We start from the raw sequence: 18,629 nt of genomic DNA on the forward strand, positions 1-18,629 counted from the left end.
TTATGACAATTTTTGTTATTGTGACATATATGTCACGTCGAGCTTTTCAATCGTATTTTAAGGCTGAAAGCCCGATGTGACATATATGTCACAGCAATATTTCGATCCCTGGTTTGATATTAGTTTCTTCAAACACTATGGTGAGACCATGTTATCAGCACTATAGGACATGTTATCAAAGTATTGGAACTGTCAAATGAGTTTGACATTACCTGTAGTATCACATAACAGTTCTTTGAAGTTGGCTGGTTCTTTGAAATTAACACATCAGCAGTTCCAGCAAATTGGAGAGGTCACTTCCTGTCAGAGTCACATGACTATCACATGGTCTTTATTCCAGGATGTTGCATATATGCCGCGTAGGGTTTTGAAGGGTTAAAGTCAGGCAAAAAGTTTTAAAACAAAGAAACAGGGGAGTTCAAAGTGTTTGTTACACTGGTGTCACCGTGGGTTCTTATGGGTTAACAGAGGCGGATTTACATGGTGGCCAGGGGTGACTATATGTTGTCCCTCTGTGGCGAACAACTAGCGGTAAATTTGCTGCCTGTGATTTTGCTGCCATTTCACATGGATGCAGTATTCTTAGAGCATTTGCAGTATTCTTTAGAACTGAATATGTAAAGTAAAGAACATACAATTCTTCCAGTCAATATCAGTCAAAAATCATTATTTGCACAACATTGGAAGCATGCAATTGACGCTGAGACGTCATTATGATACCATCCACAGGCAGAAAATTCATGAAATAAAATGCACACATACCAATCTAATATTTCTTTTTACTTAGACTTGTTCCTGCTTCATTAGGAGTGTGATTGACATTTTTATGGCTAGGTGTTAATTTTATTTCACGAACCCCTGTGAATAGCACGATAAAGGATGACACACGCACACATGCTTGGTTACTCTTTAATGAGGTGTTGGCCATCCCACTGAAAAACTATTGGATTTTTTTCCATTCGTCTTTAAACTCAGGGTTCTTCCATTACCCCTTCACAGAAGTTCTCACCCTTAAAGTTGTATTGTATTATACCACGCTCAGTATTGAGCAGGAGCATTGCCCACGCCAGTGATCTTCAGTCACAGTGTGTTCTAGTTGAGGGTAAGAGGAGATCGGCCTTGTCAAGAATTAATATTTTTATAAAGTCTATATTTGTTTTACCCTTTTTCTCTCTGTAATATATTTTTCCCCTTTCCCCGATAGTACATTATAGTCACATAGAAGATTGGCCTGCGTGCTCTCACACAAGGCAAATTATAACATGTTGCCATCAGGAACTTCCCAAGAGGTTAATTTGCTGCTGAAGACATTAAACAGCATGACTAATAAGAAGCTTTTAATGACATCTTAAGTGAGGTGTAATTCTTTTAGTCCTGCCAGTGGTTACAGCAGCATTTCTGAAACAATCCTCCTGTGAGGTCTGATTCAGAAAATCACATTGAAGCCATCAAAGCACTTTGACAGTGAGAAAGGTCAGTTAGGTAGAGGAGAGGACGACATTGTGAAGGTTCTACAATCGCTCAGACGTTTATCTGTTTAGTGAGAGGGTTCTGCCATTTGGATAAAACAAGATTAATTTTAAGGTCTCAAGTTTTTTGAAGGGGAACACATGTTAACAAGACAAATTGGCCGTGTTCACAGTGTAGGTCATTTCCGGTGTTTCGATTTATTTTCTGCCCATTTGTTATTCACCCTTGCAAAATTAGTCCAAACTCCCTGCAGTAAATTCTGACAAGTACAGTAATGGTTCAGATGGTCAAACTTCTACCCATTTCATGGATTTAAAATGTAATTTTACTGAAAATTGTATTTTGTAAAAGGTACTCAACAATGCAGCCAGTAATGTCATCATCCTCACCGCTTATCTCGAACAGGGTCGTGGGTGTGGGGGTGGTTGGATTTCTAGATTGTGAAAGAGGCTGCATCATGCAAGTTATTTGGTTGTATTTGTTATATTTTGTAGTTTTGTAAAACTACACTGCATCACACTTTAGGCTGTTAATGAATTTCCTCTTTAAGTAATGAGTGTTTATAAATCATTGTATTCATGTTTTCCCTCTTGTGTTCTATTTCAATAGCATTTTTTTTACACTGAGTGCAAGTGTGTATATTAATGAGACCCAGTAGCATTCTCTTGATAACACTTGCACTTGCAGTTTCTGATCATGCCATTGAATGTTATTTCCTCTTGTTTACCAGAGCTACTATTAACAAGATCATATTTTGGAGGACTTTCAAACTATGTGATATTTAAGTAATTTCAGATGCATCACTACTTGGCGGACTCCTTTTGTGTTGGCTTAGTGTTCTCCATTGGCCTGTTGCCCCCTGAGCAACGTGGTCCAATGGGACTGAACTACACAACAGCAAGAAACAAAACAGCAAAAAAATAAAAACTAAGTTGGCGACCCACACCAGCATGCCAGGCAATTGACCCTTACACATCAAGCAAACCCGCACTGGAAAATCTGTTCTTATCAGGAAACAATGTTTTGAGGTGCTACATAATAGTGTTGCATTGTATTGTTTTTTTTTTATATAACCACAAAGAACATTGCGCAATTGTCAAGGAAGAAGTGAATAGCCCTGGCTAATTATATCATACTAATTGATTCAGTCCGCTAATTTAGATGGGCCATATCATACTAATTTAAACTTTTCACAGTTAATTAGAGGCATATGTGATGAAATATTATCATTGGCACAGTTGCGATGTAGTTTCTTGTGAAATATGAGTTATTTTGGTGGCTATTTTTCTAACCAGTAAGTAAGACGCCGGGTTCACTAAAACACTGTCTCTCCTCATATAGCTGCTGCACCCCTTTCATGACGTTTTCCTAACGCTGGTTGCTGTTAATGGTAACGGCTTGAAACTTTACCATCCACAGGACTGTAGCCAACTTCCCTGGTCATCAGCACAGGAGAAATGTTGATGACAAATTGCAGCGATGGATAATATGAATTGTAACAAAAGAGTCCAGAACAATCGCCAAAGAAATTACCGTAAAGGTGGACTCCAAGGTAAATTAGTGTCAGATAGCACCATCCGTCATTGTTTGAACTAAAGTGGACTTAAATAAATAGCCAAGGCAGACGCCAATTAAATAAAAAACAAAAGTTATGGTCTTAACAGGAACTGCAGCGATTTTGACCATGTTTAAAACTTCCTTGCGACAAGGAAAACTATTTATGACCATTAAAACTGTTGGTGAATGCTTGCAACCTTGAATGAACCCTTATGTGTGGACCTTGTTACCTGTGCTCACTACACATCACCATGTGGCAGTGTGTAAAATTCCCATTATGCTTTAACGCTCATAAGAATGTGATGACCTTAGCAAACAGCCTAACAATTGAAACCGTAAACGGTTTTGTAAATTTTGATAAACAAACGGCCTGTCCATGTTTGTTCTTCGGCAATGCATGAACTAAAAGTATTAACTTTACATTTACACGGCTAAATTTATATTTTTATAACTTGATGAAAACAGAGGCAAAATGTTCATGATTGTTCCACATGTAAAAAGAAACATCTCTGTCTGCCCTCTAGCTGCAGGCCACATCACTGATGCTGCTGCTGCAGCTTTTGGGCTGTTGGGACATGAACAGATTAGGCAGAACAATAGAGAGGAAGCTGCTAAATGATCAGTATTCCACATGGCTTCCTGCTGCTGGCACAACTCGTAGTCGATTGGCTTCCATTAACCTGCCAGTCAGCAATTCATTACTTCATTAGAGGCAGCATGGAGGCTTGAGGAAGTCCCGTCACAGTCCAGCAGTTGGTCCGGACTCCTCTGCACTCGCTGAAGTTCACCACCTCTCGCGCCCAACTGCACATTGCTTCTTGAGAATGGCCTACGAATGGAACGTCTGGTGGAGAACTCAGCACTTTCCAGATGCATGAACTTCAGTGGGTGGCAAGAAAAAAGAGGATTATTTTTCTGCATTCTGCATGTGTTGCCCTTAATACTCTTGTATTCAATTGAGATGTGATGTCTTGTTTAATCGCACAGCCAGATCAATCACACCCTAAAATTGAGAAAAAATTGGTGATACAATAGCGTTGCAGGGCACAGCTGTTTCAATGCCGGATGATATTACACTTGTACAAACACAGACAGATTTTGTATTATTATAATAGCACTTTAGCTACAACTTTCCATTTACTTTATACTGCATGCCTCACTTCTTGCTTGCTTGCTTGCTTGGAGTCTGGATGTTGCGTCAACCAGATATACCGCTGGTGACTCGGTCCCTTGCAAGAACTTAGTCTACAACCAATATGGTCCCTGTTCATCGCAGTTCCCGTGCCCCAGGTGGACTATATTATGAATAGTTCCGGATCCATCCAAGGAATTTACTGCATTGGCTAAGGAGCCACTCGACCTCTGCAGCCTATTCCAGCTGATGTTTTGGTGAGAGGCAGGGTACAGACTGCACTAGTCTGTTGCAAAGAGCAAATATAGACAGTGACTATGTTTACAAGCATTCCTTTCAAAACCTGAATGTTGGCAGCATTTAGATTTTTAATGGCCATTTAAACATGCACAAAAACATGAATATGCTCTTTTTCGGTTTTTCAAAACTCAAGACCGACCATTGAGTACCCCCTTTTCAAACCCGAATATTGAATCATGTAAACACGTCCGGGATACCTTCTAATGGGGCATTGATTTGTGTTTTGCACATGTACTTGCTCGATAAGCAAAGGAATCTTGGTCTTTGTCGTGAAGGAAGTACAAATACTTGTTCTAGCTTCAGAAAAGAGCAATAAGAATTATTATTTGTGCTAAATGCATACAAACAACAAAGCAATTATTTATTAATTTAAATACGTTGAAATGTCATTATTTAGTCAAACCCTTTAATAATAATGTATAAATAATGTGCAAATTACATAATAATTTACTGTGTCACAGTACCCAGAGGCTGTTTGATACCGTTAGATACTTGTTATGCCTTCAAGCAAAATGGTGTCCTCAAAAAGCCCAAGAACAGGACCAACATAAAGCAAAAATATTTCTGTGACAAAAGTGTACATTTGTGGAATAATTATGAAAATGAATTGAAAACGTGTGTTTCAATTAATTAGTTTTAAAACAACATTTAAAATACAAGTTTTGACCCTTTATATGAACACGACATGAATATAATGTTTTTTATTAATTGTCGAAAGTAACAAGCAGAAATTACGTCTATCTGCATCACGACGTCCATGTGTCGCCGTTTAAATCGGGTTATTCAAATGCGTCTAGAACTCTGTCTGCTCACGCATTTAAACGAGTTATTTCGAATGTTTTAGAAACCGGAAATTTGTATGTAAACATTGTAAACCATTTGTATGTATGGGCAATTTCGATTTGTTCATGGGATGTGAGAGGAATCTGGAATAAGCGGAGAAAATCCAATGAACATGCGAAGGCCACACTGAGATTTGAACTCATAAATTCTCGATGGCGAGTCATGCAGGCTAACCTCTAGTATAATGTGCTACCATTACACTCGATTAAAATGAGAAAACTACCAAATGTCATTTGCATCGCCTTATGTTATCAAAACTCCGGTTGGGATCCGAAAACATCGCATCTAAAACCTGTCCAGGACATCGGCTCGTAGCAATACTGGCCAAATTGACTGTTAACTCAAGTGTAGTTCCTGTCGATAGATTTTTTCCCCCCTCTTTCTGATCCCCTTGTCAACTGATTTGTTTTTTGCAGTTTTTTTTTTAATTTAAAAGGTTGTGATGGGAGTGCAAGCTTAGAAGTGGAAGTGTCCTGCTGCTTTTAGAATTTTGCTCAACAATAGCTGGCGAATGGGACCAGGTATCAGCCATAGTTGGATCGAGCTTTCCTTTGATCTGGTTGAGCTTTGAAGGTGCCTGGAGGCTACACTTCCACAAACCGTGACCAGTTGGCCTACAGACTTGCAGCTTAAACAGCATAGCTCATGTGGCTCGAGCCCTCTTGAAAGTTGCTGTCACAGAAAGCTGACATGACTTTCATTTCCTGGTATTACTTTTTTCTGAAAGCTTAGGCTTTCTTTTTCGAGGGTGGATGAGAGTCGGAACACAATATATCCTCACACAATCGGAGAGAATGATGGTCTTGCAGTTTGAAAGAGAATGCAATCTGAGCATGGCAATTTCCTCTGCCATTCCATTTATTTAGGAAGTTAGTCGAATGTTTCAGATCAAATCGCAGTTTTTATCATTGTTTCCTTGAATCAGTGAAATTGCAAAGAGCGCTAGATGGGCATGACAGTGTTCATTGTTGGAGGAAAACAAATGATCAAGTTATGCATGCCGGAGCTTTTCCAAGGATGTTCACTTTGCTTGCAGAAAGTTTAATTCTGTCCCTGTGATGTATGATGAGAGGAGGTCATGTTTTTTAATCAAAATGGTGTTTGTTAGCAAGCTCACAAAAAAAGAGAGAAAAAAAAGAGAAAAACATTCCTTCGGAAGACAACACTATCCATTCCAGGATGCTTTATTAATTAATAAATTAATTTAATCAGATTTTAATGCCATTTTATGCCATTTACCGCTGACTGGGCGGAAGAGGCACTACACCCTCGACTTGTCTCCACTCACTTATATCTCTACTGGGCACATACGGAGAGAGAAAATTTCACTCACATTCACACAGTCAAAGTGAGAAATAATGTAATGCAATTAAACTCTTCCCAGTATACAACTTTTCCCGTTATACCTATGAAATACTTGTTTGTGTCATGTTTTCTTGCTAATCATGATGATACAACAGTAAAATCTATTGTAAACCGTTTTCATTGTATGCAGTGCATTTGATGCTGATGCAAACTTATGCCGCCTCGTTGGAGGTCTGTGCTCTATCAAGTGCAATTGCAGTTCTATTTTCAATGTTTGACGCACATTTACACGCTACTTCCTCCCTCCAATTCAGTCTATTCAAACTCTTAAGGGAACATATTGGAAAACCTTTAGCTCTCATTATGCTTTATAACTACCCGTTCTCCCCACCTTGTCTTTTAATCACAATATGTCCCCTGGTGTGTGCGTGTGTGCGCGCGTGCGTGTGCGCGTGCGTGTGCGTGTGTGTGTACACATGCAAGCATGTATGTGTCTATTCAATTGTGTCTAGCTATATGGACCCTCCCCTGCTCCAGCGGGCAATGAACCACTCTCTGTGTAATGCATGCCCAATGCCAGAGACCCCCCCCCCCCCACACCCACACCCACAGCCATGCTTGCTTTGAAGGCACCACATTATATTGCATCCCATCGAGACACCAACTGCACTGTCAACCGAATGTGATCAAATAGAGAGCAATCCAAATACAAAAGATTAGAGAGCCTAGGGTATGAATTTCTTTACCATATCACCTGACACGAACCCTTATGTGTACCCACTTTTTTTCTTCTTCAAATAAGCAGATGCACTAGTGTTGACCATTGTGTCACTGTGCTGTTTTCACTTTTGCTTTGATTTTATCATCCACAGCAATGTGGATATCATGACCCACTGCTATGCTAAAATGTTTCCAATTGTAGGTGAGGTAATTCTACTCTACTGGCCCCCTAGCCATCATGTTTACTCCTTGAATTTATATTGCTTTGATTATGGTGCAAAGGCTCCAAGTAAAAAAAAAAGTAACTGCTTAAATGTATTATTGACCATAAAAATGATGATAATGAACATTAGAATAAGGATTGCACTTTATCTTTATTACCATCATCATTATGTTAAGATGATTAAAATGGAGCTGACAATGATGGCAGCCATGCTTGCCAGCTTTTTGAACAGTGTCCATATTTTTCCTCTAGATGGAGAGAGACAGACGGAAGGCTCGGACACCAGCCGCAAGAAGGATACTCGCTCCTCAACTAGCCACCACAAGAGTGAGGACATGAGCGATAGTAGGGAGGATGAAGCGGCGGTGAGTCTCTTGTGTGCATTTACTTGTGGTCCTTTTTTTCACTCTCTGCTGGGATAGATCCCAGCTCACCTGCAACCTAAATTAGAACAAACAGTACAGAAAGCATCTTATTCGACAGATTGAAGTTAAGTTTCAGTATGTTGTACAGTCTTTATCCATTCATCCATCGAGTTCAGAGTAATTGGGAAGCTGGAGCCCATCCCAGCTGACCTTCGGCAAGAGGAAGGTTCGACTCTGGACAGGTCACTAGTAATACATTATGGAACCCTAAATATTAGAGCTTTCAATGAATCTAGATGTGCGTAGGCGTAACATGTGAACTCCAGACATGAAGCCTGGTACAGAGATTCAAATGCCAAACCTAAAGAGTGTGAAGCAGACATGCTAACCATAAACCTTCAATCACACAAAAGTGTCTTTAAAAATCAGGACTGATGGAGAATCCTGTTACCCATCTTTAAGCTTCACTTGTCATATTCACACATTCAAGTGTCATATTTTTAAATGGAATTCACTGTAAAAAAACGTGTAATCAAGCAAATGTATTCCTTCTCTTGATGTTTTAGGCATCACGACTATTTACCTTCTGCTTCACTCTTCTTACACTTTAAAGTTAGAAGTACAGCACCATTAATCCATCCCTCCATTTGCAATCGCGTTTGTCCTCATTATTGTAGCGGGTGAGCCGGAGTCTTTCCCTGCTGACTTGGGGCAAGAAGTGGGGTACGGCAGTTGCAAGTACACACTTAAAATCAAATTGCGAGGCCGGGTAGGAGACGATGGATTAGAAGGCTTTCCTTTTGTCAACCTAGTCTGTGCTAATGAGTCCAAAGGGGGGTCTGCTTTAAAAGTCAGCTGCTGACGGATGCCCTGCATCTTACAATGTGTTATATTGTATCATCCTTCCAATTCACCAAACGCATTCGCAACAATATATTTTTGGACTCACACAAACAATAGCATGACACCGTTTAAGATGAATGCCAAATGCTGAGGATGCCATATACGGTATTGTATTTCCTTTGGTGAAATGAATCAGTCTTGAAAATCAATTTGAAAGAACACTTGAAGAAACGTGTTGAAGAGATAAGAGTCAGAAGGGAAAAAGGGATACTTGGGAGCGCAGCGTTAAATCCGTCTGATAGCGCTCCGGTTTTGCCTCAGTGACTGCCAAATGGATACTGGTGTTCAAGATGAGTCAGTCTAATGCGACCGAGCTGAGAAATTCCTCTATCCTGTAAGAATTGTGCTGAAGTCACTAAAATGTGCCAGAAAGCTATCGCATAGTGCTATTTAATGATTTGAAATGTGTCACTTTGTCACTTGTTCCCTGAATAGCTGCCTCAGATAATGATTACTGGAGGGCTTATTCTTCTTCGGTTGTACACAATGCACAACCACACCACATCTTAGCCAGCTGAAGGAATGGTTTATGATAAGCTCAGTTTATTGAATATCAAGAGAATTACCTTCCTCACTTTTCTGAGTGTCACCTGTCGCTACTTGTCAACTTGTGCGCTTCAAATTATATATATATATATATATATATATATTAATTTCATATTATATTTACCGGCCGTTCGGGAAAATTAAGACATTTTCCCCAAATTCCCGATGGTCACCATGCCCCTGGTGTGACACGTTCATTTTGTCGGTGTGACTCCACGTATGTTGTACGTGTTTGTTCAAAACTCTAAGAGCCATGATTTCTCAGCTTTTGGAAGACTGCCGACAATTTTAAAATCTTGCCATCGGAACCAGGCTTTAGGCAGGCCCCCCTCTCTGTAAATTTATTCTATGGCATTTGACCCAGCATAAGACGTGTTTTTGTTTTCGTGTTTTGTGTTTTTTACTGTTTTTATGTTATTAATTTATTGTTTTTAACTGTTTTAGTTTTTTACTCCATTTAGAGCATTTTGTATGCAGTGGTGGTTATTTTTAAAGGGCTTTTTAAGTAAAGTTGAGTTGTTGGAGTTGTCAAAGCAGTGATGGCTGAGGTTGTGTGTATTTTTGTGTGTGTGTGTGTGTCCACTGCCTGTGCCACATAAAATGATTCACAAACTAATTGACAAGTTTTTAGTAATTTGGTAGGGGTTGCGCATAAGACTGATGTTTAGTTAGTGCGAGGTCTCGCGCATCAAATAAGGCCAAATCCGCCGATAGCCAAGCAACCGGTGCTAAGGCTAGCACTATTGATGTCCGCGACCCTGCTGTCGCTTACTCCTCAGCTACACCTGTTGTGCATCCGGCAAGAGTTTTGAGATGTGCAAGCCTCTGGGCAAAGTGATGTCCAACTCAGTCCTGCGCTGCATTAATGAATACTTTGATACCTTTGAGGCCAAGTTTCAAACACTTGCAGCTTTGTAGGTCAAACTTCAAGCCCAAGTGGCTTATGAGGAGGTAGCATTTGATGAACTCGAGGTGCGTATTGTGGCGATCGAGGCTAAATGCACAAGCTCGAGGGAAGTAATACGCGGCGAGGTGTTCGACCTGGAATCTCGTTCCGGGAGGCATAATATAAAGTTCGGATCGTGGTGATACGAGAGGGGGAAGAAGAAGCTCGACCCACCGAATTCGTATCCAAGCTGATCCCGAAACTGTTGAATGAGGAAGATTTTGCACATCCAATTAAAGTCTATGAGGCACATCGTTCTCTTCAACCTAAACCGACCGCCCTCGCCAAGATCCGCACCATTTTGGCACTTTCAGGAGAAGGAGCTAATTCTTCGCATCAGAAGACGAGACATTGGAATATAAAGGAAGCAAGGTGCTCATCTTCCCGTATTATACCAGCAAGGTGATGGCTCAACGGCGCTCCCATTCAAAGAGGTGTAACAAGCTTTTATGCAACAGAGAAACAAAACACACTCTAGTTTTATGCCCGAGATGTTGGGATGCCGGGGATCTTTGTTGACCCGATGGAGGTGGCGGAGGCCATTGGAAAGTCAACTGAGCGTGAAGGGGAGTGAACACAATCTATATTTGAACTTTTTTTCACTCAAACCATGACTGTGTCGAGGCGAGCCTATTATTGTATAGCTGAGGGACTGTTTACATCTCTGCAATGTTTGGTCTGCTCCATGATCACCTGATGACATGTTGACATGGATGTGAGCACATATTTGCATACACAACGCAATTTAACTAAGAAGAACCACTCAGAGTTGCGTCGTGCTCGGTTAGCTGGTTTGTTGACAATGTTTATATTTTTCTTATCAGTCATTATTCGCAGTAAAACCCCTTCTGTCATTGCCATGGTTGCTTGCCATTCCCCCAGCCGTAGGGCTGAGATGGCTCTCTTACAGCCAGACAAAAAAATAGGGTGTGCAAATTGTACCATATGAATTCTCTGCAGATTTTGACGAATGATATATTGTCAGTTGAAATGACTAAAATAACAGCGATTGGCTCAGAGATGACTAAAGATTCGAAGTGGTGAACCCTTTGCTGCAATATTTTTCCCGCAGTCTCTGCATACAAGGTAACGCATCTAGAATTTTCTTTTTGATGGCAACACATCGACTTTGAAAGTGATGATTTGACTTTACATTATTTAACATAAGAAAATGTCAATAGAATCGAGTTTATTAATTGCATTCTGTCCTCCCAGTGTAAAAGCAACAATATGTGCCAGCGTTTGTTGAGCCTAAAACACATATTCACTTCAATAACCACAACATTCTTGATACTCATTCACCACATGCGTTTCGACTCTTTATGCGCTTGCTTTTGCACGTGACCTATGTTGGCATGTTTTACAGTTCTCTCTGGTTGGCGGCTCACACAGCAACATCGTCCAGTGGATGAATCTAACAATTAGAGTCTTCCTCTGAGAGTGGTAGTTTTTTTTTTTTTTCTCTTCAAAATGTCACTGCCAAAGGTCAAAGCTGTTCACATTCTGTGGCCTGAATGTCAGACACCAATTGTGCGCGTATGTGTGTGTGTGTGCATGGGTGTGTGCGTGTCTGTGTGCGTGTGTTTGTCTCTTAGGGAGCGAGAGGCGCAAGGCTGGGAATTATTCAATGTGTTTAATGTACTGTTATATGGGTCAGCAGGACAGAACCCCCTCTTCCTTATTTGCCTGCTCTGTTTATTTTCTTTAGTGTGCTACACTAATAGCTCATGTTCGACATTACACACAATGAAATCTCATTAGCATGGAAGACGACAATAAAATGCCCAAGTTTTCTTTTTGTACCATTGGGATGAATACATACATACCTCAAAGTATATGGTTTGATTGAAAAATGACATCAACTTGTTTCTTGAAGAGTTTTTGAAGAGTGTGAATAGCAACAGCAACTCTGTGAGCATGGCTTAATGCTCATTTGAATGATGCTAATTTTAGTGTCCCCAAAAAGACCTTCATTTTATCCTGAACGAGGTCCGTGCTGGCTTTAGTCAGCCATGTTTTCATAGCCAAAGTTCTGTTAGTGACTCCCCAAATAGACCACGTTTGTGTTTAGATGATTCCTTTGAAATTATTTGGCTATATCATGATACTATTAAAAAAAATCCCTTGGTGCAAGTGTTACTCAAACTTCTTTTCCCCCCTTCACATATCTCAAGAAGTTCAGTAGCACTATAAGGATTTGCCTTCATGACTGAGCTTTTGTGCTTTGAAACTAAGAAATTCCAAGGACACACTCGCACATACTTGTCACATTTTTTAAGGGCAAGACAAAAGCATTTCAATCTACAGTAAAGCATTTCATTCAGTACCGTAGGTAGAAAAGCGCTATTCAAGAGACAGCCCGTTTACCATTTACCCATATAAAGTCACTCCAAATGATGGCTATCGATTTATTCAAGACATCAACACTGTTTTATGTACAGCTAAGGTCGATATTGAACATGGCCTAGCCACGTTTTGACTTAAAGTGAATTTTCATTTGGTGATGCGCAAGTGGTGTTGATGGGTGTCTTTTAGCTGGAAATTGACCATTAAAGTATTAAAAGGTAATATTATATTTTTGTATTATTTCATTTTTCTTCCTTCCACACTTAAAACAATGGCTGCATCTCGTGTAGGTGTGAATGGATATGTGCATGGTGATTGACGTCAATTGCAGCTATTTTTAGTGCAATTATTTGTTTTATTTTGATTAGTGGTGCTTTTTGTAACCAGGTAGCCCCCAGGGACTGCATGAGTAACCTGCCGGTCAGTTCTTAATAACTTACTGGTACATTGTATAATTTCCTAGGAATGTTGTAGAAGAACAGTTGGAGATTATTTATTTTTTATTTTTTTATGAAATGGTGTTACATTGCTATGTTCCCTACCCTGTGGCATCAGTGTGAGAAATCATTAATACGATCTGTGTCTCCACAGAGATGAATATCGTTAATCATTCATAGTAAGTCATTCGAGAAAATTAGTAATTTTACAAGTGTGTATGAATCTGGTAGCCCTTGGCATTATAATACTCCAAAATAGCTCTGCGTTTCAAAAAGGTTGGTGATATCTGATTAAGTTCCCAGGATCCTAATGCATGCTACAATTTTTTTTTCCTCAAAAGTGTCAGAGATTTGAATCATTTTCCAAAAGTCAACAACGATACAAATATCATCTTTAATACGTCTTTCTTACTTTTGCTAGATTTGTATGTGTTTTCCATCCAAAACAATTATAATTCATTTTCATTATAATTGTGACCAGGGCCTGCTTTGACTAAGGAGTACCAATGCAATCAGTCAAAGCCCTACTTCTAGTCTGCATTAAACTGAGTTTGAGTCATAGTTTACTGCCCATTTCACTCACTCGATTTTGACCGGTGTGCATCATCATTCGAATGAGTTTGAAGAAATTGCACATCCAATTGTCACTGGTCATCTTAAAACATGTTCAGTATCTGATAGATGGCAATTTGTCACGTAAATTCTTATATACCTTCACCATAAATGTCACCATGTTCTTTTTCGCCCACAAAATGAATGCGAGAAATGCAATTCACTTGGCCATGTGCACATTGGATGACACCTCAATGCTGAAATAAGAAGCAGAGAGGGAGCCAGGTGTTAATGTCGGAAATTGGATGTTGCGACCCTTAGCCTGAGGCTCCCTCCCCTGCACAACGGTCTATTAGTAATGCATATTGAGCTTTATCTTGGTTAACAGTGGGAGTCCAATTATGTCCCACAGGTTACAATGCACACTGATGTAGTGAAAATGAATAATTATTGGGATCTATTTCCTTATGCCTTTTAAGGAATAGCTACTGGTATGGACACAAGCTGTGAAAATCAATGGTGCAATAGCAAAGTGACTAGCCAAACGATTGCACATTCTCTATTGTCAAGTAATTTTTAATTTTTATTCTGTTGTTACCTCTTGATTTTGATCAAACATTTTTTTTATTAGAATTTTTATTTCGAACATGCAGTAAAAAAACACACACACAAAACAGAAAAAAATTCAACAATATAAAGATTCCAAAAGAACGAACGAAATGATTGTAATCTTAAGAATCTTAAGATTTCACCATTAGGTATTAGTTAATTCTTCATAGAGCACACCCTTAGAATATTCTCCGACCTTTGTCGACGAGGGGTGAATTTCCAGCTTTTGAGGGCACTTCCCTAACGGAAGAGCCACAATGAAGTTATGGTGTTGGGTCCCCGTGGCCATTCTACATTCCACCCTGTTGACCTGGCCGCTCTGATGTTCCGAAGTTGGGTTTTAAATTGGACACCGTTGTTAGTTCCTGCTTCTTTCATTTTTGGCTGTTGGCTACGGTGAAGCCCTTCCTTTCTCAACAGCATTTACACCTTGGCTAGATTATTGTATTGCACTTCATTTTGGAGTCAGCCAATCCTCCTTCAAGCATCTCCAGTTGGTCCAAAATGCTGCTGCTCGCCTTCTAACCGGTGCTTGGATGAGAGAGCACATAACCCCAAATCTGGCCTCTCTTCAGTGACTCCCCCATATTAGAGTTAATTTTAAGATACTTCTGTCTTCAAATCTTTAAATGCTCACAAACATTGTGAGCGTGTTTGCTCTGGAATTTCATTAGCGATATATACTTTGTGAATAGGACGTTGAGATTACGCACACTGTTGGTGCAAATGAAGTGCAAATGAATTCATTCTTTGTGAATTCAACTCTATATGTACAGTTCATGTTTTAATAGAAAATGCATCTTGTCTTCAACATTTCAACTACAAACACACCCATCCCCTGTTTTACATTATAAATATTTCATGCACTTAATCACTGAAGATAAATGCTTCTATTTTTCAAGTTGATAAATCATGTGCCACACATTATGTAAAGTACCGTGTTGCATACAAAGTTGCAGGCCAGCATCCTTCTTCCACATTTACAACACGCAGGTCTGCAACCAAGGTCTCCATAAGATGGTAGTTGAGAGAGCAGAGAACGATAGCAGATTTTTCTAAACACTAGTAAAAGAAAGTTCTTAGACTATTGTCTCTCAACAGGCAGATATTTTAACCATTTTGGCAATTTTACAGCGGGAAATAAACTGCCGAAGCTGTGCCACTTTGTTAACCTCCAGTTGCTTTCAGGGCTGTAAATATGACCACAACATATCTCCCTGGCCTTGTTGATAGTTTATGGGAGATGGGAGGTAGCAGTGGGCTGTGAGAGACCCTGAGCCTGACGAGGGGCAGCCAGCCTGAACTGATTAGTAAATAAACACGCAATGTCCCCTCGATACACTGCTAGGTTACACAGAATTGGCATAAGATGTAATTGCTTGGCTTCCAAATGACCTTAGGGATGAGCAACAGGACTCATTTCTGCAGGTACCACGTCCATTTTGCATTTTAAATATTGTCATGCTCTGAAAAATCAGTTTGGCGGCAGAGCTCACTCTCCCCTGCTGGTTGGTTGATGATTGGATCTGTAGCCAGCCAAGTGGAAATGGATGTCCCATGAGGCGTTTCGTCCGTCAGCGCAACAGCCCCTCCTGTGGATGTCTGCATCTTGCACACGGTTTGCCTGCCAATTTCCCCTCGTTTGCAGTATCACTCCTCTTTTACCAAAGGAACAGGAATGCTTTTTGACTTCAATGATGAGCTATAGTGCCATTCTGCTCAATAGCCAACCAACAAACAACACTTGTCTCATTATGTCACGCAATTCTTTTCTTTCCTTGAACGTCTGTCAAAGCTTTCAGACACATTAGCTGAGAGTAAAAAAGCCCATGCTGGGCTCAAAGGAAAAACAGCCACAAGATATACAACTGTGAATAAATACTTTTGACAGTATGGCATTTAACAATATTAACAAAAGTGCCAACCTGCATTTTGCATTGCAGAAAAACATTTTTGACTTTGAAGTACGTACACTGGTCCAACATATCACTCCAAGACCCCCTTTGTGAAAAACATCACTTGCAAAATTAAAACATCTTCCCACCTTTCTCGAATAGGTCCTTAGAATCTATGGTTGTTTTTATCCCCCTTTTACTAACCAGTGACATTGAGGTTGTTTAATCATTATTGAATGTGCATATGCAGTATTCAAGTGTAAAGGGACAGAGTTTGCGCATAGCCGGACAAAAAATCTGAAAGATCACAGCACCAGATTGTTGTTCTAAGAATTCCCCTGGATGAGTAAATTTGGATGGATAGTTATCTTAACTTCTTGGCCGAGGTTAATGAGCTGTTTATAGTCATGAATTGCACTGAATGGGGAAAATATTAAACATATGGCATTAGTGTGTGATCTCATTCTACACCTTGTTTGAATTATTTTGTACCCATGATGCAAGTAGGGAGTTGTAGCCTATGGATTAAGCTCAGACACACAGTATGAAAACAGCTGCCTTCAGCATTAATCTTTTGTTTACAATTTAATCGAAAGGCATATGCCAATGGTAATTAATGTATTTCTCTTAGTGTGTATAATGAAACTTCAAAGAGCTTGGTTAAGCAACGAGCTTGGCCGTTAGTGGATGTAACCATCAAACGGTGAGCGCTTCCTTATCATTGTGTGTTTACAGCTCTGTTATACAAGGTTGTTGAAGGGTTCATGCTAGAATTGGTTTTCCTCTGGGTATTTATTTACTTTTAGTCACTCAATCACCTCTCAGGCATTTTCCAAGCTTGCTTTGGGTTCATAAAGGCCAGAGGTTCAAGTTGCAGGCCAGGAAATGCTCCAGTAGTGATGTGTTGAATGCTTTCGTACAATTTCTCAAGTACAAAGTTTAAGGTCGTTATACATATTGTATATAACAAGCATAGCTGCAGGTCAACGTTGGGCAGAGTTCCATGTTATACTGGTGTATAAATTTGTAATGTTGCTAGCATTACTTTCAATATTGTGTGAGCACATAAAATGTTGGAAGGGATTAATATGGCAGTCCCATGTGCATTATTTATTTGTACAGTTGAAAGACCCAGTGACCTTTGACTTGGTACTGAGAGCATCAGAAGCACTGAGAGCATTTGGCGCTACAAAAAAAACAAAACAATGCACTATACACGTGGATTTGTGTACTTGATATTCAGGGCTGTATAGTATTCTTTTTTTAGTTGCAAACCTAAATCCAGAATGTACCGTATCCAAGCTATTTTGTAGCAAACGCCTTAAACCTACTGGTCGATTTCCTTTTCTTCGAGTCAGTCTCATGTTGTGCTTTGTTGAGTTTATTTCACAGTTTCAAAACACGACACTCTATCTCTGTTTGTCTTTCTCAGATCCACCCATCTGGTTTATTACACTGATATGATAGATTCTTGTGTCAAAATGTGAGGGCAGATGTGGGTATGGTACGTTAGGGCTTGGCAACTTCTTGAAATTAATGTGATCAAGAATTATCACCTTTAAAGGAATAATATACAAAGAATAATTAACTGCTGTCTAATTAATCACACGAGCTGCATGCCCATTATTGATACAGTAAATCATCTTATACTAGGGAATTTAGTTTATTCTGAATCGTTTAATAAGTGAGAATATGAAATGCAGTGGTGGGACTGGATTAAAAATACAGATTAAATTATAATTTTTGGTATTAATCCAAATTACAAATATTTGCCAATTCAGTTCAGGTACATTTTAGTGGAAGAATAGACACGGGAATTTAAAAAAAAAAAAACGCCCCCCAAAAAAATCAATAAAATATCTTGTTTTTTGCAAACAGATTACGGTAGTGTCAACAATATCCTTGTTCTAATGTCAGTCAAGCTTTTTAATGGACTTTTGTAAACTCAAGCACAAAAAAGTCGCAGTTGCAATATGGGCCGTAAGTTTTGCATTAAGATTACCGCGTAGGCTTGAAGTCTTTGTCACATTTTGAACAAAACCATGCTTTTTCATTGGGTACTTTTAAAATCATTCCATCATGTTGTTTGCTGCGATTCCTTTGTATGGGGAAGCCCCGTAAAGCAACCACTAACGCAGCAACAATTGGAATGGGTTGGGAATATTCCGTCGCCAGTGCTGCATAAATATAAAAACTTGATTCTCATATTTTTTTATTTAATCTATTTATGCCAAAATGTAGATGACAGTGTAATTTACTTTGTAATTTTGGGTTTTGCTGAAAGGATCATGTCATGATATGTATTTGTGTGGAGGAGTTAGGACCCACGTTCAGGAAAAGCAAGGTTAGGAGTGCAAGATATCCTCAACCAAAAATCCCTCACTTTTCACGGTCGATACATTCCAAGCCCCCCACAATAGGTGAATTTACAAGTAGAGGTCAACTTTTTTTTTTCTTGGGGGGGGGTTATGTGTCTACTA

General features: G+C 39.6%; 1 protein-coding gene across 1 annotated transcript in view; it reads left to right on the plus strand.

The window, feature by feature from the left end:
• LOC148335396 (N-acetyl-beta-glucosaminyl-glycoprotein 4-beta-N-acetylgalactosaminyltransferase 1-like) overlaps positions 1–18,629 on the plus strand; it is a 133,592-nt gene that overhangs the window by 46,584 nt on the left and 68,379 nt on the right. The window contains exon 2 of the mRNA XM_088299159.1: positions 7,803–7,915. Coding sequence (XP_088155285.1) covers positions 7,803–7,915 — 113 coding nt within the window. The remainder of the gene's footprint in view (positions 1–7,802; positions 7,916–18,629) is intronic.

This window comes from Idiotropiscis lumnitzeri, chromosome 6 (assembly GCF_059441095.1).
Source record: "Idiotropiscis lumnitzeri isolate Australia: NSW breed Sydney's pygmy pipehorse chromosome 6, RoL_Ilum_1.0, whole genome shotgun sequence".
NCBI lineage: Eukaryota > Metazoa > Chordata > Actinopteri > Syngnathiformes > Syngnathidae > Idiotropiscis > Idiotropiscis lumnitzeri.